This window comes from Coregonus lavaretus (assembly GCF_964263955.1).
Source record: "Coregonus lavaretus genome assembly, chromosome: 6".
Classification (NCBI taxonomy): Eukaryota; Metazoa; Chordata; class Actinopteri; order Salmoniformes; family Salmonidae; genus Coregonus; species Coregonus lavaretus.
Window position 1 is genome coordinate 45,588,791 of NC_139993.1, and position 23,287 is coordinate 45,612,077.

Below are 23,287 nucleotides of genomic sequence, written 5' to 3' on the forward strand. Positions count from 1 at the left end.
GCTGGTGAACACCGTCTAGGCAGACAGTCTATAGACCCTCCTGTTACTCTTGGGTAAATCAGAGATAATAAATCAGCTTCTATACTGCCAGAGAGAACAGCAGCCCAGAGAGTGATTGAGACTGACAGATTTACTATGGAGAGTTAATCCCATACTGGCAGTTGGACACAGACAGTATCTGCTGATTAGCATAACACACACACATAGCGTCCCGGGGCTGTGGGAGAGTTGAGATTGCGGATGTTTTTTAGAAGACATGTTTAATGTGGAGAGATGCTGTGCTCTTCAGGAAACAACACTTCTAAAAACAGACCTCACCTCAGCCGCACAATGGGACTGGAGTGCTGTGTGTGTCTGTGTGTGTCTGTGTGTGTCTGTGTGTCTGTGTCTGTGTGTTAATGTTCCGACTAGAGCTGGGAAGCTATTCAAGGTTGGGTCTTTCTCAGAATAGAAATTCCAGTTCCCCCCTCTCTCCTCTCCACTCTGGCTTGTTATCCAGTTGGCTGCTCAGAAAGCAACAAAGAGTGAAAATAAATTCTAAGTAAATGTCTCTATAGCGGCCAATCTTATAAATCTGATCAGAGACATATCTCCTGTTCATTTCGTAATGCAGCTGAATGAGATATCAGCCCTGTTACCATGTTACCATTAGCTGAACATGAGAATTTAGGTAATGTGTGTTTTTATGTGCAGTCTGACCTGAAGTCAGTCTCTGAGGGAGATGAGAGAGTAGCCTTACAGCCAAGGGGAATCGCGTTATACTCCTATAGCTGCTGGCATTAACCCTCATCTCTACCTCCCATTAAGACCTATAGCATTGCATTACATTACAGCAGTTTCACCTTCTAGCTTTACCAATTTAGTCTCATACATCTCGTTAACCCAATACTCTACCTCCCCCAGTATAAGGTACAGATAACTGTCAAAATAATGGAAACACTTGAGTAAGTGAGGGATTCAAAGTATATTGAAAGCAAGTGCTTTCACACAGGTGTGGTTCCTGAGTTAATTAAGCAATTAACATCCCATCATGTATAAAAATGTTGGACAGGCTATTATTTTGGCTACCATGGCTATGCCCCCATAGTATGACAATGCCCCCATCCATAGGGCACGAGTGGCCACTGAATGGTTTGATAAGCATGAAAACGACGTAAACCATGTGCCATGGCTGTCTCAGTCACCAGATCTCAACTCAATTGAACACTTATGGGAGATTCTGGAGAGGCGCCTGAGACAGCATTTTCCACCACCATCAACAAAACACCAAATGATGGAATTTATTGTGGAAGAAGGGTGTTGCATCCCTCCAATAGAGTTCCAGACACTTGTAGAATCTATGCCAAGGCGCATTGAAGCTGTTCTGGCTCGTTGTGGCCCAATACCCTATTAAGACACTTTATGTTGGTGTTTCCTTTATTTTGGCAGTTACCTGTACATCTACTTCCCCAGCCACTTTACTCTGACTGACTGACCGGCTCTATAAATATTTTCCAGAATTTCTTACATTCCTCATCAGCCAGCAGTACCGAGCTCTCTTGAAGTGACATCTGGTGTAATTTTCTCAGCGTTTGTGTGTGTGTGTGTGTGTGTGTGTGTGTGTGTATGTAGGGGGCACTCAGGAAAGGGTGGGAAACGGAAAGGTAGTGTCGGTCGGACGTAGGTGTGGCTCACTTTGCTGTGAAACATAATACCGTCCACTTTCCAGCCCGTCCCTCCTCCTCTCCACATCTCTCTACCTCCAGCTCCCCCCTCTTCCCTCTCCCTCCCTCTACCTCCCTGTAACCCCATTTCCACTCCTCCCTCTCCCTCCAATCAGTGGAGTGATGGTGCTTGTGGGACCCTGTAGAGGGAGGAATGTGTTAGGTCTGTGGTAGTAATGAGTTATAGATGTAGCTGTGTCTAGTGTGAGTGGTTTACAGGCAGGCTGTTAGGGCTAGTGTTTGCCAGGCGCCTGTTGGATGGATGACTAATCTAACCATTGGTGGCTCACTTGGCAACTGTAAACACACACACATACATACACACTAGCCATGTCGCGCAAGATCCACTGCGAAATTAGACATCCGTCCAGGTAAGCAGGATGTCAGGAGATTACTTCAAAACCGTGAGCGCTATTACCATCAAGTAGGCTTGGGATTTGCTAGGGCATTGTGGACGGGGGTGGTGGGTGGGCGTAAGCCACAAGCTCCGGCTCTGAGGGTCGCGTGTTCAATCCCAGTGCTAGACACTCATTTTTCTTTTTTGGGTTTTAACACTAGAACTGCTGGGCCTCAAGGGACCCCCCCGTCGAGCTAATGAGCAATCATTCTGACTGCAACATTCTAACACTGTAATTAACACATTTCATATTCGCAAAAATAATGATTTGGTTGTGTTTATGAAGGTCTTAGGTAACATTATAATATGAAGATTTTTTATTTATTTCAAATAACACAGTATTTTCTTTAGTTTATGTTACTGTAGGCTATATGTAAAAATGAAAAAACACAACTTCAAGTGTTTAATAAATGTTATTCGTGGAGTGCCTTTGTTACAACTATGAAACAGAAAGCATATGTGTTGGAATGCGGTAACAGCTTTTTTTATAACAACAAAATAAAAAAAATACCCCAACCACCAAGAAGCACAGTCAGTGATGAGATTTTGGTCTGATAATTGGCCCGTAGCATTGTCACGGCTTGTTCTATCCAAACAGTGCCGTCCCTTCCTCTCTCCTGTCCCACCATTTCATTTGGTGGTGGCACAGGCAAATGCTCAGTGCGCAACGTCCCCACAATCTGAATCGTTTTCAATCAGATTTTGCAGCAACGCTAACGCAGCATGTGCATCCATTCGTCTTGGTCTTCATGCCATTGTAAATTATGCACACTCTCACTGTTACTCCAAGTAGGCCATTGTAGACTGATAAGACTGCTTGGATTCGGTGGACTGATATAGGGTACATACCATTTTGAGATTATAATCAGAATAGATCAATATAATAGAATAGCTCGCCCTGCTCTTCATTCACAATTGGTGGTTACATAATTACGCATTGTTCGCTTCCTCTCACTCATCAACTCACCCATTCTCCCCCTTTCTCCCCCATCATACTTTATTTCATTTATTTAATCTGTTGTTGTATGTGTGAAATTAGTGTCGGTATAGTTTAGGTTAAGTTTCGAGGCAATTATCGGGGTGATTATCAACTGGGCACGGTACTTTCAAATGTTGGGAGAAGGAGGGGAGCAGGCCCTACTGTCGGGAGAAGGAGGGGCAACGTGGAAAACCATTCAAAAAATGACATTCCCTCCTAAAACTGGTTGTAACTCCAGTTCTGTTTGTGATATTAAGATTCTAACAATGACAGTGTATTATAGACTTATTTAAGAAAAGTCAAAGACGGAGGAGGGCATGACTTTAAATGGCAGAGTATATATATTTTTTAATTCATGAGCAGTCCAAATGAACAATTTAGTGGTTCTAGTGTTAAAGGCCCAATGCAGCTGTTTTTATCTTCCAATGCAGCTGTTTTTATCTCCCAATGCAGCAGTTTTTATCTCCCATTGCAGCTATTTTTATCTCCCAATGCAGCTGTTTTTATCTCAATATCAAATCATTTCTGGCTAACAATTAAGTACCTTGCTGTGATTGTTTTCAATAAAAAATAAAAAATAAAAATAAAATAAAATAACTTCTTAGCAAAGAGTAATTTTTCAAGCAATAATTTATCTGGGACTGTCTGGGAATGGTCTGAGTGGGGAGGGGAAAACTTAAAACTAGCGGTTATTGGCAGAGAGGCTTGGAACTATTATCTAATTTACCGCCTGGTGATGACACCAGGCAGGTCAAAACTCCATACCGCCAAAACAGGCAGACATTTCAGGCGGTCTTTCCAAACAGCTCTTAAGGGCATTATCTTAATTTTCACAATTTCACAGTATTATTTTACCTCATAGTGTGCAAATATACACTGTATATAAAACACAGGAAAATCACGTTGTTGACTGCACCCTTAACTTAACCATTTGAAATTAATGCCTAAACTTAACCGTGGGGTTGTTTTTGTTTTAACCCTATCCCAAACCTTAACCCTTAACTTAATCATTCAGAATTAATGCCTATGAAAAAAAAACATGTATGCACTCACTTACTGTAAGTCGCGATGGATAAGAGCGTCTGCTAAATGACTAAAATGTAAAATGTAAACTTAACCTTCGACATTTGACGTTTATGGACAAACATCTGATTCTGCAGTGAGACCGTGAGAGCTTATTGCACACACACACACACACACACACACACACACACACACACACACACACACACACACACACACACACACACACACACACACACACACACACACACACACACACACACACACACACACACACACACACACACACACACACACACAAAACACAGAGTTAGGACACACACACACACACAGAGAGAGACACAGACAAACACAAAAAACAAACACATACTTAGGGTTAATTGTTGTGTCCGGTGCTGTTTATTCTCCTGTAGACCAAACACAGTTGTGTTTACAGTGAAGTATTACAACCCCATTCTTACAGCTCCAGACAGTATTATAGCCCTTTACGGAGCTAGACTTTAGAGTATATACACAATGACCTCGGCCCCCACACTACAGTTGGAGTGGAAATCATCAGGCTGAAATGGGAAGAGGAGCTGTGTTTATACTCACAGGGACACAGACTACCGGTATGTTTACAGGGCTGTATACTTCAGGAGAGAAGAGATAAACCATTATTGGATTGACGAGATGATATGTAATCTAATATATAATCTATGTAATCTAGAGATAATTATGTGATAACATGTTATGTATACCCCCACTCATTTATCCTCTGCCATAGCTGTATTCTGCTGCAGAGGTTATAGTGAGAGAGGACAGGAGGTCTGCAGTGCTATGCCTGACATTTACTGTACACCCACACTGTGCATGTGACCCGGGAATCAAAGCCACTACCCTGGCGTTACAAGCGCCATGCTCTACCAACTGAGCTACAAAGGTGAGTTAGCTCCTGAGGCTTTAGCTCCAGTAATTTACTGGGTTGCGTAACTACAGTAGATTGAGATCCTTGCATGTTGACTACACCAACCTTCATATAGGGCACCCGGACGTCCAAGAATGTGTGTGTTAATAAGCTACTGTGGTACCATGCCCAGGCTGATGTGTGTCCCTTAAACAGCCAGTTGGTCTCCGACTACTGGGTATACTGGCTACATGACACACACACAAAAAGTTGCAGCTGGTGTGTGAGGCTACGGGTTGTACGGCTAGATGATAATGATACACTCCTGGGGTTTCTGAGACCTCAGGGCTGTCATTAGATATGTTAGTGTGACAGACTGGACTGGCTGTGTGGGCAGTGTGTGTGTGCTTGCCATATGCGGTCCCCTTGTGCATGCTGTCAGCAGCAGGTTGAGTGATTGAGAGTGTGTGTGATAGGAATGAGGAGGTCTCACTGTAACTGTCCTCTCCTCCGCTCATCTTTCTCTCCTGTGTGTGTGTGTGATCCTGCATGTGTCTTTCCTCCACAAAGAGTTTTAAAATTGTCTTGAATTTTGGGTTTCAATTGTGTGTTCAGTGGAATTCTGTGTGAGGGTTTTACACATAAACATCTGACCACCCCTTCTGTTTCTCTCTCTGGTCTCTCTCCCTGGTCTCTACCTCCAGTCTCTCCCTTCTCTCTGTCCTTACCTTCCCTGATAGGACCTCATCTTTCCATCTCTTCTCTTCACTGTCACACCGGCCCCTCTGTCCTCAATACTGACTATCTCTCTCTCTCTCTCTCTGGGGGTGGGGAGATATTCACTGTTTTGGGGAACAATGGTTCTTTTGATGCGTCTGGACTCTTTGTGTTGCTAATGAGCACTAATAGTCCTCTAGTAGAGAGAGGGATGGAGGGGGTGAGATAGAGGGAAGGGAGAGATAGAGGGAGCGCAGGAGGGAGAGAGAGATTGTTGATTTCACTTTTGTTTATTAACCCTAACCCTTTTAATTGAACTGAATTGAATTGAGAGAGAGAGAGAGTTCCTCACTTCTTGTGTATCTCTCAGCTACTCCTGCCCTCCCTCAGTGTCATTGGCTGGTCATTTAGTTGACAGGAAACTGACTTTCAGAGGTGGTTGTATGGGCAGCCAGGTCGCTCAAGATCCACTGCGCAATACAACATCCGTCCAGGTAAGCAGGACGTCGGGAGGTTACTTCAAAATCGGCCGCTAGGGAAACGGTAAGTGCTATTACCATCAAGTAGGCTTGGGTTTTGCTAGGGCATTGTGGACGGGGGTGGTGGGTGGGCGTAAGCCAGGAGCTCTGGCTCTGAGGGTCACGTGTTCAATCCCAGTGCTAGGCACTCGTTTAACCCTATCCCAAACCTTAACCCTTAACTTAACAATTCGTAAGTAATGCCTAAACTTAACCTTCCAAATTTGACATTTATGGACAAACGTCTGATTCTGCAGTGAGACTGAGAGCTTGTTGGTATGGGGCTGTATATTAAACTGTGTAAGACTGTTGTTTGGCTGTGGTCTTATCCAGCAGGAGGCTGTTATAAGGCTTTTAGTTCTTATCCTTATCTCTATCTCTCTTTATCCTGTTTACATACAGAGGGCTGTAGAGGAGAGGCTCACCGAGGCTCACAGCTTCACTGGAGAACAATACCAAGAACATTCACAGCCTAGCTGTGATTTAACACACATTGTCTTGATTTAGAAACACACACACACACACACACACACACACACACACACACACACACACACACACACAGAAATCCATGACAGGGGTAGCAGGTCTGGGCTGGGTTTCCCAAAACCATGGTAGCACTAAGATAAACTTTCATTCATTTAGTTTCAACAGAATTAAGATGATCTTAGTGCTACCATGCTTTTGGGAAACCCAGCCCTGATCTCTAGTCCTGACAGAGACACCCTAGCCGGTATTACAGTACACTCTGCCCTTAGTGACAGCTAGAACTCTGGTGCTCTGAGTCTCTGATATCAGGGCCTCAGGGTAAGGATGGGTGGAGAAGGGGAGGAGGAGAGGGGAACGAGTAGAGGTGGAGAGATGGAGGGGTAGAGGAGAGGAGAGTCATCAGCTTTCAAAGGGCATCCAGCCCTCCTCTCCAGACCCGGACTTTGTCCTACAGGGTAATAATACCATTATAGCAACAATAGAGGAACGCCCAGCGGGCCTGACAGACGGCTCTATACTCTATAGTCTATACTCTATATAGCGCTGGGAATTTGTGTGCTGCTGGAGTCCTATGGGGTCTCGGGTTTCCATCCTAAAGCAGATTTCACATGATGGCAGAAAGGTGCTGCACTCCCCAGTCCCAATGGGGTCAGGCACAAGAGCAGGTGGAAGATCAAATCATTTGAACTTTGAGCACAGCAGCACTGCCTCAAAAGTGCCATGCTGGGCTCAGTCTCCCCATCCTATGGAAAAAAGCTGTTTTTACATTTACATTTACGTCATTTAGCAGACGCTCTTATCCAGAGCGACTTACAAATTGGTGCATTCACCTTATAGCCAGTGGGACAACCACTTTACAATTATTACATTTTTTATTATATTTTTATATCTTTTTAATTTTTCTATTTTTTATTATTATTTTATTATCTTTTGTTCTTTCATTTTTTATCTTTTTGATTTTTTTTTGGGGGGGGGGGGTAAGGGGGGGGTTAGAAGGATTACTTTATCCTATCCCAGGTGTTCCTTAAAGAGGTGGGGTTTCAAAAGTCTCCGGAAAGTGGTTAGTGACTCCGCTGTCCTGGCGTCGTGAGGGAGCTTGTTCCACCATTGGGGTGCCAGAGCAGCGAACAGTTTTGACTGGGCTGAGTGGGAACTGTGCTTAAGCAGAGGTAGGGGAGCCAGCAGGCCAGAGGTGGATGAACGCAATGCCCTCGTTTGGGTGTAGGGACTGATCAGAGCCTGAAGGTACGGAGGTGCCGTTCCCCTCACAGCTCCGTAGGCAAGCACCATGGTATTGTAGCAGATGCGAGCTTCAACTGGAAGCCAGTGTAGTGTTTTTCCCCTTTCAAAGAAAAGACTATGGGGAACGTTGAGTTATGTAACAGCTACTCTCTTCCTTCAGATCTAAAAACACTTAAGGCCTAGGGGTAGATAGTAGGGGGAGTTCATAGAGAATGAGCGAGGCCTATAGTGGCCAAAAGGCAGTATTATCATGGGCAGCACCATTGAGGGCTTCTACCACTTTAATGTAGTCAACTGGGTGGGACTTCCAACTTCACTGGCTGATCCTTCCTAGTGACCCTGTTGGAGTCATGTCCAACCGGGTCATCAGGAGGGATCAACCAACCGTGAAGAATAAAATTGACTACTTCACAATGGAGATAGCCTCAATGGCGCTGCCCATGCTGTCACAGACGCCATAATGGCACGGATACAATGATGAGGCCTCTTTCCATCTCTATGGGGGAGCTGGAGCAAGGACCACAGAGGCTCCCCTTTGCAGCTGCCTGTCTGTAAAGACCTCTGGCCCAGAGGTTGTCCTATCAGGTGCCTGTGTGTAAAAAGCTGGTTGTTTATTGGTGTGAATAAAATCTCTCAGAGTAAGCACATGTTTGTGCCGCGCCCCCTGCCCTGCCTAGCCCAGGCTAGCTGGCTGCCCTTTCACTGCAGGAGAAAAGAGGCCATTCATTCTGTACACTGCTCTGCTGACACAGCAGCTTGTCTCTCTGTGTGTGTGTGTGTGTGTGTGTGTGTGTGTGTGTGTGTGTGTGTGTGTGTGTGTGTGTGTGTGTGTGTGTGTGTGTGTGTGTGTGTGTGTGTGTGTGTGTGTCTGTGTGTGTGTGTGTGTGTGTGTGACAGCAGCTTGTGCAGACAAAGCTCTCTCAAACACACTCATACACAGATCAGCTGTGGAGTAGAATTGAAAACGCGAGCAAAGAGAGAAGAGGAGAACAGAGGAATCGAGAGGAGGAGAAGTGAGGAGAGAAGAAGAGAAGAGAGGAGAGATTGTAGCTGCTGTGTTAAAGCTGTTCAAGTCATTGGTAGGCCTACAATATTTCAGGCTAGCACTGATCTCGTGTGAGATCACTCTCCTGACCCCTGACCCTTAACCCCTGACCCCTAACCCCTAATCCCTTACCTCTAACCTTGCAAAGTGGAATAGCACACTCCTGAAGAGTTCCTCAGGGTCCACACATATGTTAATGTCACACACACACACACAAACACACACACACACAAACACACTCATACACAAACACACACACACACCAGTGAGCAAGTGCATGGCCATATTTAACCCAACATTCTCTACATGACTGGGCAGTGGAGTATCTCTTAGTGTCACTCTCTCTCTGTCACTTGACTGTATGCTATCAATTCAGTGTTACTGGTAACAGCCAAGCAGCTAAACAATATGTTGTATAACATGACAGTGTGTATCACCATGGAAATCCCCACTAATTATCCTCCCCTTCCCCCCTAGCCATTCTCAGAGGTCCAGTCTCTCACACACACACACACACACACACACAGTTGCATGCACACTAATACTGAGCTGATCTACAGTATCTTCATGCAGATGAGAGACAGAAAAAGAGGAGGAGGAGGAGGAGGAGGAGGAGTGTAGCTTTAATAGACTAGCAGGGCGAACAGGGTCAAACCTTTTAGCCTCTCCCCCCTCCCCCTCTTTCCTTGGCCCCTGCCCCTCTGTCTCCACGGTCAGGGTTGACCATGGTCTGTGTGACAGAGAGACAGAGAGGAAATCCTCTGTTTAGAGCAGACACAATGCCTTTTTCTCTCCTCTACAACTCCGGCCATTCACCCCCCTCTCTCCCCTGTCCCCCTTCTTTCTCTCTCTCTCTCTCTCTCTCTCTCTGATGTGTGTTCTGTGGTTTCTCTCTCAGTCTAGAGGAGAGAAGTGCATAACAGAATCTGATAAAACTAATAGAAACTTTCCCCAGAGCGAAGACCACTTTGCTCATAAAGCCACCCACGTCCCTCTTCCCTCCTCCCTCCATTCTCTCCTCTGTCTCCCTCTTTCTCCCGATCCTGATCCCGATCGTCTCTGGATGTGACCCAGTGAAAGACCTTTTAACTGCGACTTTATTTAATTCACTCTAGCCCTGACAACTTCTCTTTTCACCTCTCTCTCTCTCATCTCTCTCTCAATTCAATTCAAAGGGCCTTTATTGGCGGGGAAACATATTACATTTAAGTCATTTAGCAGACGCTCTTATCCAGAGCGACTTACAGTTAGTGAGTGCATACATTTTTCATACTGGCCCCCCATGGGAATCGAACCCACAACCCTGGCGTTGCAAGCGCCATGCTCTACCAATTGAGCTACAGGTGTGATGCGTGTGATAGAAGGAGTCAGGCACAGGAGAGTAATACGCATCCAAAGAGTTTATTCCGTTGATAAACAGTTGCAAGCATGCGACAACAAAACTCAGGCACAGGGGAAATATCTACCCTGGCAACAACAAGGTAAGGGTAGCTCAACCGAGCTACACACAGCTCACTACAAACAATCACCCACACAGACAAGGAAGCAGAGGGAACACTTCTACAATGACTAATTGAGGATAAGGACCAGGTGTGTGTGATTAATTAGACAAGACAAGTGGAGTGATGATAAATGGATCGGCAGCAGCTAGTAAGCCGGTGACGACAAACGCCGAAACCTGCCCGAACAAGGAGGGGAGGCAGCCTTGGCGGAAGTTGTGACGGTACCCCCCCCCCCCCGCCCCTTGCTGCGCGCCGGCCTCGGGGGCGGCCAGGAGGACGTGGAGCAGGGTGAGCCGGATGGCGACGGTGGAAATCCCGTAACATGGAGGGATCGAGGATATCCCTCACCGGGGCCCAGCACCGTTCCTCCGGACCGTACCCCTCCCACTCCACGAGGTACTGAAGGCCCCCCATCCGACCCCTCGAATCCAGGATGGAACGGCCCGAGTACGCCGGGGCCCCCTCGATGTCCAGAGGAGGTGGAGGGACCTCCCACACCTCAGACTCCTGGAGCGGACCAGCTACCACCGGCCTGAGGAGAGACACATGAAACGAGGGGTTAATAATAACCTATATGTGACCTCGTTGACTCTCAAGACTTTGAACGGCCCCACAAACTGCGGGCTCAGCTTCCGGCAGGGCAGGCGGAGGGGCAGATTCCGGGTCGAGAGCCAGACCCGATCCCCCGGTACAAAGACGGGGGCCTCAATGTGGTGGCGGTCAGCGTTGGCCTTCTGACGACGCACAGGGCGCGTCAGAAGGCCAAAATGATTCTCCTGGGTGATCATGGGGACTGGTATAGTGACTTCCGTAACAAATCCGGACCCTAATGGTCGACTATCAAGTGCTCTGAGGGGACGTGGAATGGAGAGTGGAACCAATGAAATGCCTTGACGGCGTGCGAATGCCCTATCCATAAACTTCCCAGCTGCGCCTGAATCGACTAGCGCCTTACACTGGGGAACTACCATGTGATCGGGAAAGTGGATAGATAGGGTACAGTGCGCAACAGAGGGCTCTGAACAAGTGTGGGTGTTCGATACCTGGGGTGATGTGTGAGTGCCCTGCCTGCCGCCTCCAGGCCCAAAATAACTTTGACTACGACGTGTGGTGGATTGTCCCTTCGTGCCACCAGAGTGGCACTGTCGCTGTCCTCCTCCGCTCTCTCGGCCGGCGGCTCCAACCAGCTCCATCGGCTCGAGGTCCGAGTCTTCTGGGGTGGAAACGGGCAGACCCTTACCAGGACATCCTCTGGCTGCCAGCAGGTTGTCCAACCGAATGGCCATGTCCACCAGTTTATCGAAGGACAACATGGTGTCCCGGCAGGCTAGCTCCCGTCGGATGTCCTCCCGCAGATGGCACCGGAAATGGTCGATCAGGGCCCGCTCGTTCCACCCGGACCCCGCTTCCAGCGTCCGGAACTCCAACGCGAAGTCCTGCACGGTCCTCGTCCCCTGCCTCAGGTGGACCAGTCGCTCACCCGCCTCTCGACCCTCGGGCAGGTGGTCGAATACTGCCCGAAAGAGGAGAGCGAACTCCCTGTAGTCCTCCAACGCGGTTCCTCCTTCATTCCACACCGCGTTGGCCCACTCCAGGGCTTTCCCACAGAGGCAGGAAACGAGGACGGACACCTTCTCCCGCTCCGATGGTGCCGGCCTGATGCTGGCGAAGTAAAGCTCCAATTGGAGGAGGAATCCCTGGCACAGCGCCGCTGTGCCCTCAAACGCCCGTTGTCAGTATATCTGGATCCCTCCTGGTGCTGGGGTGTAGGTGGTTGGATCCGGTTGGCCAGCTGGTCTCGACAGATCGGGTCTGCTCCTCTCCAGGCGTTGGACGACCTGAAGAACCCGATCCATCGCTTCCCCCAAGTTGGCCAGCATCGTGGAGTGCTCCTGGACCCGTGCCACGACTCCAGGCATGCGCTCTTCTCCCGCTGACTCCATAGCGGGTGGATGATTCTGTGATGCATGTGATAGAAGGAGTCAGGCGCAGGAGAGTAATACGCATCCAAAGAGTTTATTCCATTGATAAACAGTTGCAAGCATGCGACAACAAAACTCAGGCACAGGGGAAATATCTACCCTGGCAACAACAAGGTAAGGGTAGCTCAACCGAGCTACACACAGCTCACTACAAACAATCACCCACACAGACAAGGAAGCAGAGGGAACACTTATACAATGACTAATTGAGGATAAGGACCAGGTGTGTGTGATTAATTAGACAAGACAAGTGGAGTGATGATAAATGGATCGGCAGCAGCTAGTAGGCCGGTGACGACGAACGGCGAAACCTGCCCGAACAAGGAGGGGAGGCAGCCTCGGCGGAAGTCGTGACAACAGGAGGCTATGTTTACATTGCAAGTTAAATAAACAGTAAACAAAAGTGAGAAGAAAATAATTTAACAACGTCAACAAAAAAAGATTAGAAATTAACAGTAAACATTGCACTAAAAAAGGTTTCAAAAAGATGAAGACATTTCAAGTGTTATATTATCAGCTAAGTGTTTTGACAATGTGCAAATAATTGTAGTATGAATAGTGGGGGGAAGATAAATAAACAGATAAGTATTGGTGGTATTTACAATGTTGTTTGTGCTCCACTGCTTGCCATTTTCTCATGGCAACGGGCCACAATTCTTGCTGCTGTGATTGCACATTGTGGTATTTCGCCTAACAGATATGGGAGTTTATCAATGTTGGATTTAAAGAACATATATTTGTGGGTCTATGTGATCTGTGGGAAATATGTGTCTCTAATGTGGTCATACATTTGGCAGGAGGTTAGGAAGTGCAGCTCCGTTTCCACCTCATTTTGTGGACAGTGGGCACATATCCTGTCTTCACTTGAGAGCCTGGTCTGCCTATGGCGGCCTCTCTCAATAACAATGCTATGCTCACTGAGTCTGTACATAGTCAAGGATTTTCTTAATTTTGGGTCAGTCACAGTGGTCAGGTATTCTACTACTGTGTAGTCTCTTTTTAGCGCTAGATAGCATTCCAATTTTGCACTGTTTTTGGTTGATTCTTTCCAGTATCTCAAATAGTTATCTTTTTGCTTTCTCATAATTTGGTTGGGTCTAATTGTGTTGCTGCCTCAGGCTATTTGGGGTCTGTTTGTGTTTGTGAACAGAGCCCTGGCATCTACTGGGCAGAGAGAGGATACAGCAAGGACAGAGAGCCTTTTATAAACAGGCAGTCAAGGCAGAGAGGAGAGGGTCCGACATCAGAGAGGGTCCGCTGCCCCCCCCCCCCCCCTCTCCCCTTCTGTTTTCTGTGTCACACTCTTGAGCTTCCCTGCTCTTGAATGGCCGGTTAGTGGAGGTCAGTGTGTGAGTGTGTGTGTGTGTGTGTGTGTCCCACGTGTGTTAAGCCCATGACCTCCTTTCACTCCTCCTCATTAGCAAGTAAATCCCCCCTCCCACCAAGGACCAGGCCAGTATGAAGGGAGGGAGGGAGGGAGGGAGGGAGGGAGGGAGGGAGGGAGAGAGAGAGAGAGAGAGAGAGAGAGAGAGAGAGAGAGAGAGAGAGAGAGAGAGAGAGAGAGGAGAGAGAGAGAGAGAGAGAGAGAGGAGAGAGAGAGAGAGAGATGAGAGAGGAGAGAGAGAGAGAGAGAGAGAGAGAGAGAGAGATGGTTCTGGCCCTTCGAATGGGTTTGGCTGTTTACCATACATATCACTGGATGTCTCACAGAGTGTGTGTATTGACAGTAAACTCAACAGTGCATTAAGAGAACTATCTACAAGTGTGTGAGAGACACCCGTTCACAGTCTCTCTCCAGTTCCAGCCATGGTTGGTGTGTGTTTGTGCAGGTGTCAGCAGTGAACTCCCTGTCTACCGCCCTGGACCATTCAGCTGTCTACAGAGAGAAAGAGAGGAGGGAGAGAGAGGGAGCGAAAGAGGGAGAAGGAAGGAAAGAGAGAGCTGAGTGAGAGACAGAAAGTGGCTGTAACGGAGGAGGAGGAGAGAGAGAGAGAGAGAGAGAGAGGAGGAAGAAGGATAGAGAGATATTTGCATATTTTGTTTATTATCTATTTCACTTGCTTTGGCAATGTAAACATATGTTTCCCATGCCAATAAAGCCCTTTTGAATTGAAATAGAGCCCCCTCCCTCAGATGTGAGATAGCAAATGTTATGTCTGAGTGTTTGAGAGGTCTGAGCAATAGTCTCAAGCCACTGTCCCCCCCCCCCCCCAAAACACACACACCTTTTTATTAGAAACAATTTCCAGAGTGTTAAAAGCATGAAAACTTAGCCATGTTATTCTTATTTTTCACATGTTTTACAACCCTTCAGGACTGACTGTAAACCTCCAGCCACAGTTAACAGGCCTGCGGTTCTACTGCTTTGATTTGGATATATGGAATTATTTTCCCTGGCACTGGTGTGCGTGCGTGCGTGCGTGCGTGTGTGTGTGCATGTGTGCGAGTGTGTGTGTTTGTGCGTGTGTGTGTGTAGGACGTGTGACATGGTAATGAGTCAGGCTTTTTGGAGCCAGAACAGACTGACAGACTGGAACATACACACAACGCACGCGTGCAAACACAAACACACACACACACACACACACACACACACACACACACACACACACACACACACACACACACACCACACACACACACACACACACACACACACACACACACACACACACACACACACACACACACACACACACACACACACACACACACACACACACACACACACACACACAACACACACACACACACACACTATAACCGACAGAGTAGACTGCAACTCTACGTTTTCTAAATGAGCTAACTGTACTACAACTTTAGTAGCACTCCTCTCCACTCCTCCATTTAATGGGATTAGTTCAATCCAAACACTGTAAATAGAATCAGCAGGAGGTTGTTGACAATGTAAACGAAGGGTTTTAATGTCCTGATAACCACTAATAACCACAAACACTGTTTACCACGCCCAGGTAGACTAGGCTTCTCTCCACAGGTCACAGGTGAGTTGACTGTGTGTGTTAAGTGCTCATATGCGTGTGTCTGAGAGTTGTCCTAGGGGTGTGTTGACCTGTGTATGTATGCATGTGTCCAGTCATGCTGCCCAGCCTTGCTATCCACCGCACCTCAGTGCATCCGTACCAGCGAGGATTCTACTGCAGCGACGTCAGTCTGCGTTACTCCTACAAGAGCTCCACCATCCCCTCCTCTGTCCTCACTGCCGTGGGGCTCACTCTGCCCAGTATGGCCGTAAGTCAGACCTACCATGGAGCACTCTGCCTGGGAGGAGAGAGGGGGTACGCCTGGAGGACTAGAGGTTTGCATGGTCAACTGGGTCAGACAGAGTGACCATATTAGATTCAAGATTTAAACAGTGGGTTAGGGTTGGAGTTAACTGGGTGGTGATTCTGTGACTATCTCTGGCTGATCGTCACTCTTCTACACTCAGACGACCATGTAGGACCAACCTCCGTTCTCTCCTCCTTTGCTATCCCATGTTCCCGTGGTGAAACCCGCACGCCCCCTCCCTCTACCCCTCTACCTCCTGTTTGTGTCCAAGTCACTGACCTACTGTCTTTGTCTCTCTTCCCCCTCCCTCTCTCTCTCTTCCACTCTCCCTCTCTCTCTCTCTCTCTCTCTCTCTCTCTCTCTCTCTCTCTCTCTCTCTCTCTCTCTCTCTCCACTCATACCCCCCTCTCTCTCTTCCACTCTCTCCCCCTCTCTCTTCCAATCTCTCCCCCCTCACTCTCTCTCTCTTCCACGCTCTCTCTCCCTCTCTCTCCCTCTCCCCTCTCTCTATTGCTCTCTCTCTCTCCCCTTCTCTCCCTCCGCCCCCTCTCTCTATCTATCTCCTGCTCTCTCTCTCTCTCTCTCTCTCTGTGCAGCTGGCCTGCCCTTCCTGATAATAGAGACTAGCACCATACAGCCGTACCACAGAGGTTTTTACTGTTCTGATGAGTCCATCAGGTACCCATATAAAAATGGAGACACTATCAGCGATGCTGTGCTCTGTGCTGCTGGCATTCTTATTGCCATCCTCTCTGTAAGTCTACCTCTCTGAGTATCTCTTCTAGTCCCTCACTTCATACTCCATAATCATCCCTTCCTGTCTCTGTTTGTGTGTGTGTGATTTTCATGTGTTGTCTGCTCTGTGGGAAGTCATTTTCCATCGCCATAACAGCATTGACTCGCTCCACACTGAATATAGACCAGTTTCCATTCTTCTGATGAGCAAGGGAGGGTGTGTGTTTATGTGTGTGTGTGTGTGTGTGTGTGTGTGAACCACACACTCCTGGTTTGAGCTGTTGATGTGATACATTACATTCCCATGACCCCTGTTGCCTGTTGCCTGCCCTCTGGGCTTGGTGCCCCAGTGCCCTCTCCCACCAAATGAACACACACACACACGCACACACACACACACACACACACACACACACACACACACACACACACACACACACACACACACACACACACACACACACACACACACACACACACACACACCAGACACACCCCGCACTGAGTCCTAGCCCCCTCTACTATATGAGACCCCAGGCTGTGCTCTGTTGGCGTCTATCCTGATGGGGGTACAATCTAGCTACCAGCTCAGCGCTTCTGCTTTTACAAACCAGGAGTGTATGTGTCTGAGTGTGTGTGTGTGTGTGTTCTCACAGCTCATGGTGTGGGTAAGTTGGCGTGTTTTACACATCTGTATATCATTAGTGGTGTCTCCTGTGATTCTGACACAGTCTCACTCTGACACACACACACACACACACACACACACACACACAGACACACAGACACATAGACACACACACACTCTTTCCTAGCGTGGCCTCTTGGCTGTGTTTATCCCAGGGAAACCCCCTCCTCTCCTCCCCTTCTCTCCCTGACAGACTCTGTCTGCACTGTGGGATGAGATAGGCAGCATGGAGCGAGATGGAGAGAGGGAGAGAGAGAATAGATATTAGTATATATGGAGAACGCTAGAGGTACAGTATATCTCTAGCAGGCTGAGAGGAGGGCAAGTCAATATCTTAGGAGCAATATAGTGAGAGAGGAGAGGGTGGCTGGGTGTTACATAGAGGGCTGTGTGTGGGCATCCAGAGTTCCTGGGGGTCCGCAATGGGATGGCGTACCGCTGTGTCTCTTGGGAGGCTGTACCCCACCCCGCCCCCTGCTAGAAAAGTTCAGCTCTAGTGTTACAACATCACTGCAGGACTCTGAGACAGTGTTAACCCAGAGCCACATTGTCTCACGTCAAATGGCGTCATTCTACACTACGCTCGTCCCTCAACCGATCTGGCTTGTAGGATGTGGAACTCATCTAAAAATATAGAGAATATGCTCATCCGCCTAACACTAGTTCCTAATTCTGAAAATCACTGTGCTCTCGGTAACTATGATGCACTGGCTACTACGGCAAACCATGCTTGAGCAGCTGAGCAAACTTGCTCCAGCTAGCAGCCTAGTGCAAGCTTCTTTCGATGGCTATAAGGTATCTAGTTTGCCTGCTTGTTGTTTGTGAGTTATCAGACAGATCAGTGCCAGATCAGTGCATACGGCCGTTGCGCTACCTGACGTGAGACAATGTTAACCCAGAGCCATAGATAGGATCTCTGTTATCTCTCTCTATCTTTGTTAGAGGTGTCATCTGTCCATCTCATCCCCTCCTCCATCCCTCCATCAGCTCCTCTGTCATACCTCATCATTAAAGACATCATATCAGTGGTGCCCAAGGGAACGGCAGGCCATGCTCAATGTTTCCATCTCTCTCTCTCTCCATTATCCGTTCATCCTTCTCACTGTCTTTCTCTCCATCTTGTCTCCATCCTCCCTGTTTTATCCATGTCTTCACTTAATCAACATGTGCATGCTTAATTACACATTGTCACTGTGTGTGGATGTGTTTGACCTAACTGCATGATAGTTGACAATATCACTCATCAGAACCCGATCAGGAGTTTGTTTGTAATGTTCAATTCCTTTCACTTCTTCATCCCAAATCCTCCTCTCCTCTCCTCTCCTCTCCTCTCCTCTCCTCTCCTCTCCTCTCCTCTCCTCTCCTCTCCTCTCCTCTCCTCTCCTCTCCTCTCCTCTCCTCTCCTCTCCTCTCCTCTCCTCTCCTCTCCTCTCCTCTCCTCTCCTCTCCTCTCCTCTCCTCTCCTCTTCCCTCCTCTTCCCTCCTCTCCTCTCTATAGATTGTTATAGGAGAGTGTTACAGGATTCACAATCTGAGGGAGGGATCTAAGTCTTTCGTTGGGAACCCTTATGTCTCATCTCTCTACAAACAGGTGAGTACTAGTAGAGGTCGGGGTGGGTAGAGACTGGACAATAAATGATAAATTTCAATAATATTCTGGTTTTCATGCTAATGGTTATATGGTACTAATGGTTGTAATGCATCCTCTAGGTTGGAGTGTTTATATTTGGCTGTGCCATCAGCCAGTCGTTCACAGACATCGCCAAGGTGTCAGTGGGCAGGATGAGACCGCACTTCCTGGATGTGTGTAACCCTGAATGGTCAGCCATCAACTGTTCCCTCGGATACATCACCTCCTACACCTGTAATGGCCCTGAGAGCAAAGTACAGGAAGCCAGGTCAGTACACATACAAAAACACACATGCATGCATACAAACACACGCACAGAGGCATGCACACACATACACACACACATGCGCCCACACCACACACACACACACACACACACACACACACACACACACACACACACACACACACACACACACACACACACACACACACACACACACACACACACACACACACACACACACACACACACACACAGACTACTCATGTTTGCTTGTTTGTTTTACCAGGAAATCCTTCTTCTCAGGACATGCCTCCTTCTCCATGTTTACTATGCTCTACCTGGCTGTGAGTAACACATATACATACATACACACACACACACACACACACACACGCACGCACGCACGCACGCACGCACGCACGCTCACACACACACTGTGGTACACAGAAACAATGGGGTGGTGCAGATGACAGAGGGCATCATGGGAAGTAGGTGTAGCCCTTTACACTCGTACCCGTATACAGGTTGAAAATGGCAGATTTTGGCACTGACTAAATTGGAACGCAGTGGCTGTACAGTAATACATGACGTCAGACCTCAGGCTCTGCTTCACAGCTCTGTATGGGTTTTGACTGGCTGTTCTGAACTTTGCACTGACTGGACGCAACAAGAAGTTTCCCCATCCCTCTAACTAATTGTGCAACTTTAGCACATGTTTTGTTGTCTGAGTGAAGGGAAATGCTGTGAATTAAGAGGAATCGATGTATTTTGAAAGATGAGACATTGAGGATTATAGAAATGCCACTTTGAGTCCAAATGTGCGCTTCACATTTCCATATCATAAAACTAATTTCATATAAAGTGTCAATGTTTATGATCACAATGTTTGATGTACAGTTATGACATGACGTCATACCCTGGGTAATTCTGAACAGAAGGAGCCTATCTTCATCTACTGTGAAGAAAGTTTGCCGCGGCACACGCACCTAAATGCACTCATGACTCCTTTCTATTTGCACCAAAAATACCATCTGTTTCTCTGGATTGTCTTGTGAAAGCCTAACAATTTTTGGATTGCGTAAACAACAACAGTAACTGTGTGATGGCGGGGATGCAGGGCTGTGTTCCAACCAAAACAACTACTAGTGTGCTTCCTCTAGTTCCTCAACAGCACAGCTAGGAGAGCTACAAAAAAAAGCACCTTATAGTTGAAGACTCTTGAGTCATAAAAGTGCTTTGAAATGACATAGGAACTGTGCACACTTTGGAGAGGTGTGTGGCCACTTGGAGACACCAGTTAGTCCTCTCACTCATGTTGGACCTACCCCACATTATCCAGGAATATTCTTATCATGTTACTGAATGTATTAAGAGTATTTTCTGATTTCGTTATCAACAAATGCGGCAAAAAGTACAGTAAATGTAAAATGCGCATACAATCAACAGTGTAATGTTTGGATTCAGTCTTGTGTCACGTGAACAGTCTTGTGTCCTCACCTTTGGTCTAATAGTTTTCTGATAATCTCCAAACTGTTCCCTTTGAATTGCTACCATGGCTATGCATTTCAGATTTCTTCTGTAAAAAACATTTCAATTTAGCGCTATCCATATAGGTCAATTCCCACGAGTGTAAAGGGTTAATGAGCTGCAGGATTCATCTGCCTGATGAAAAATATATTTGTTCTCCCTCTATCCCTCCCCCTCATCATCCCGACTCCCCCACCCGCTCATAGTTTAATCAGACTTTTCTTTCCTCCTCTTCCTAGAGGGATGGATGGATGGATGCACTCCACCTGTTTTCCTCTTAACATTTAAGTCATTTAGCAGACGCTCTTATCCAGAGCGACTTACAGTTAGTGAGTGCATACATTTTCATACTGGCCCCCCGTGGGAAACGAACCCACAACCCTGGCGTTGCAAGCGCCATGCTCTACCAACTGAGCTACAGGGGACTAACAGCTTTCTCTCTCTTTCACTCTTTCTCTTTCTTTCCTTCTCTCTCTCTCTCTCCCTATCTCCACCTGTTGTGGTCTCTTGATCCATCTTCGTACCCCAGCGGGCCTCCACGCTTCCAACACACTAATTACATACACTGACCCCCCCCCAGCCCCCCTCTCTCTCTTTTTCTTTGTCTCTCCCTCCCCTCTTTATCCCCCATGTCCTATTAAGACCGCAGATATTCCCACAACTATGCTCAATGTTTTGGGCTTGGATAGGCTGAGCTTGGCTGAGCTGGGTTGGCACGGTTTGCCAATGCTTCCCGGAGTATTGTGTGGTATTTTGTGGTGAGTGCTGGGTATTTCCCTGCCTCTCTCTGACCTCTCTGACAGCCTCTCTGTTAGAATGGCAAGAGGGAGTGTAAAAGAGGGAGGGAGGGAAGGAGGGAAGAAGAGAGGTGTGCCTCCAGACCGCAGGCTTGACATTCAAACCACAAAACCGCAGGCTTGCCATTCAAACCACAAACAAGTTTTCTGGGAGGTGGATCTAGTGTGGTGAAGAGAGAGCAAGAAGAGAGGGAAGAAGGAAGAGAGCGAAGACATAAAAGCCAACTCTCCTTGGAAATATAAACTGACCAGACAGTTTGTACAGTACACACAGCGACACACAGCAACACACACCCCAGGGATCCAGTTTTTCTAATTGAGGGTTAGTAAACAACAAATATTACAGACATTCTGTGGTGGTGTGGAATGATGGCCGGATTATCTCTCTTTATTTCCTTGTTGTGTTTTATATCTGTCCCAGAGTGAATAAGTGAGTCCATGAGAGAAAGGAGTCTCTCTTCTTGAGTATAAATATTCTGTAAGAAACCACTAAACTGTGGCTTCATGTCTTCTCAGTCATTCATGGAGTTTGGAAAAAATCTTTAGTTGTTTTTTTATAGTAGTTTTTCTCAGGACAGAAACACAATAGTCTTCTGACGGATGAGTGTTAGTGAGACATTCCTCAGTCTGTGGTAAGAACATTTCTCTCATACTCACACTACAGCCAGTAGCTCTGTAAGACCAGGACTGGAACTACAGCCAGTAGCTCTCCAGGACCAGGACTGGAACTACAGCCAGTAGCTCTTTAAGACCAGGACTGGAACTACAGTCAGTAGCTATGTAAGACCAGGACTGGAACTTCAGCTAGTAGCTCTCCAGGAACAGGACTGGAACTACAGCCAGTAGCTCTGTAAGACCAGGACTGGAACTACAGCCAGTAGCTCTGCAAGACCAGGACTGGAACTACAGTCAGTAGCTCTGCAAGACCAGGACTGGGACAACAGCCAGTAGCTCTGCAAGACCAGGACTGGACATACAGCCAGCAGCTCTCCAGGAACAGGACTGGAACTACAGCCAATAGCTCTCCAGGACCAGGACTGGAACTACAGCCAGTAGCTCTGCAAGACCAGGAGTGGAACTACAGCCAGCAGCTCTCCAGGACCAGGACTGGAACTACAGCCAGCAGCTCTCCAGGACCAGGACTGGAACTACAGCCAGTAGCTCTATAGAAGCAGGACTGCCCTTGCCACCCCTACAGTAGGTCTAGAAAACCTCATGGTCGGACAACGGCATACATTCCTGTCTTACTCACTTCCTTTTCCCTCCTTCCCCTTCACCTTTCCCCCCCTGGAACCTGCGGAAGTCAGAACTCTAAACATCCCTGAGAGAAAGAGAGAGGGAGAGAGGGATGGGAGGGTACCTTCCTCTCCTTCCTCAAAGTCAACAATGATGAGCAACAATGATGATGAGCTTGTCTTCCAGGAAGAGCAAGTCAGCCTACTCCATACCTTCCTCTGGGAATCTACAGCCTGGTCTACAGTTGATGGGCTATTGTTAGGACAGCTAATTAGGCCTTGGTGAGAGTGGAGGGGTGAGAGAGGGGGTGAGGAAGGTAGTGAGGGAGACCTTGGCAGAGGTTGCCCCACCCAGTCTCTGGCTATTAGAAGCAGGAAGTATAGGTCTGAGTCTGAGGGGAGATGAAGAAACACAGGAAGTCCAAGGGTCCACGCCTGACCTCATTTTGGTGTGTGCGCGTGTGTGTGTGGGGATGTGCGTGTGTGTGTGTGTGATTGAGAATGGCCTTGGCCATTTGCATTCCTGTTTTAGTTGTGCTTTGGTGTAAAATATAACCCAGCTAAACTGACTGAGTCAGGGGGCAGGAGGTGGAGAGTTGGAGGGCACATCCGCTTGTCTGCTGTTTATTCTAATGGGGGGAGAGAGTTCACTCTGAACAGGTGTTGAACATGGACCGG

General features: G+C 47.5%; 1 protein-coding gene across 2 annotated transcripts in view; it reads left to right on the forward strand.

Moving 5' to 3' along the window:
* The window catches only part of LOC311131192 (phospholipid phosphatase 3-like), a 34,122-nt gene that overhangs the window by 1,455 nt on the left and 9,380 nt on the right, over positions 1–23,287 (forward strand). The window contains exons 2-5 of one of the 2 annotated variants that reach the window (XM_084164043.1): positions 15,578–15,732; positions 18,693–18,785; positions 18,905–19,092; positions 19,337–19,394. In XM_084164043.1, the coding sequence (XP_084020169.1) occupies positions 15,578–15,732; positions 18,693–18,785; positions 18,905–19,092; positions 19,337–19,394 (494 nt within the window). Of the gene's footprint in view, positions 1–15,577; positions 15,733–16,367; positions 16,526–18,692; positions 18,786–18,904; positions 19,093–19,336; positions 19,395–23,287 lie in introns of both variants that reach the window. The other variant, XM_084164042.1, reaches the window with a different exon arrangement.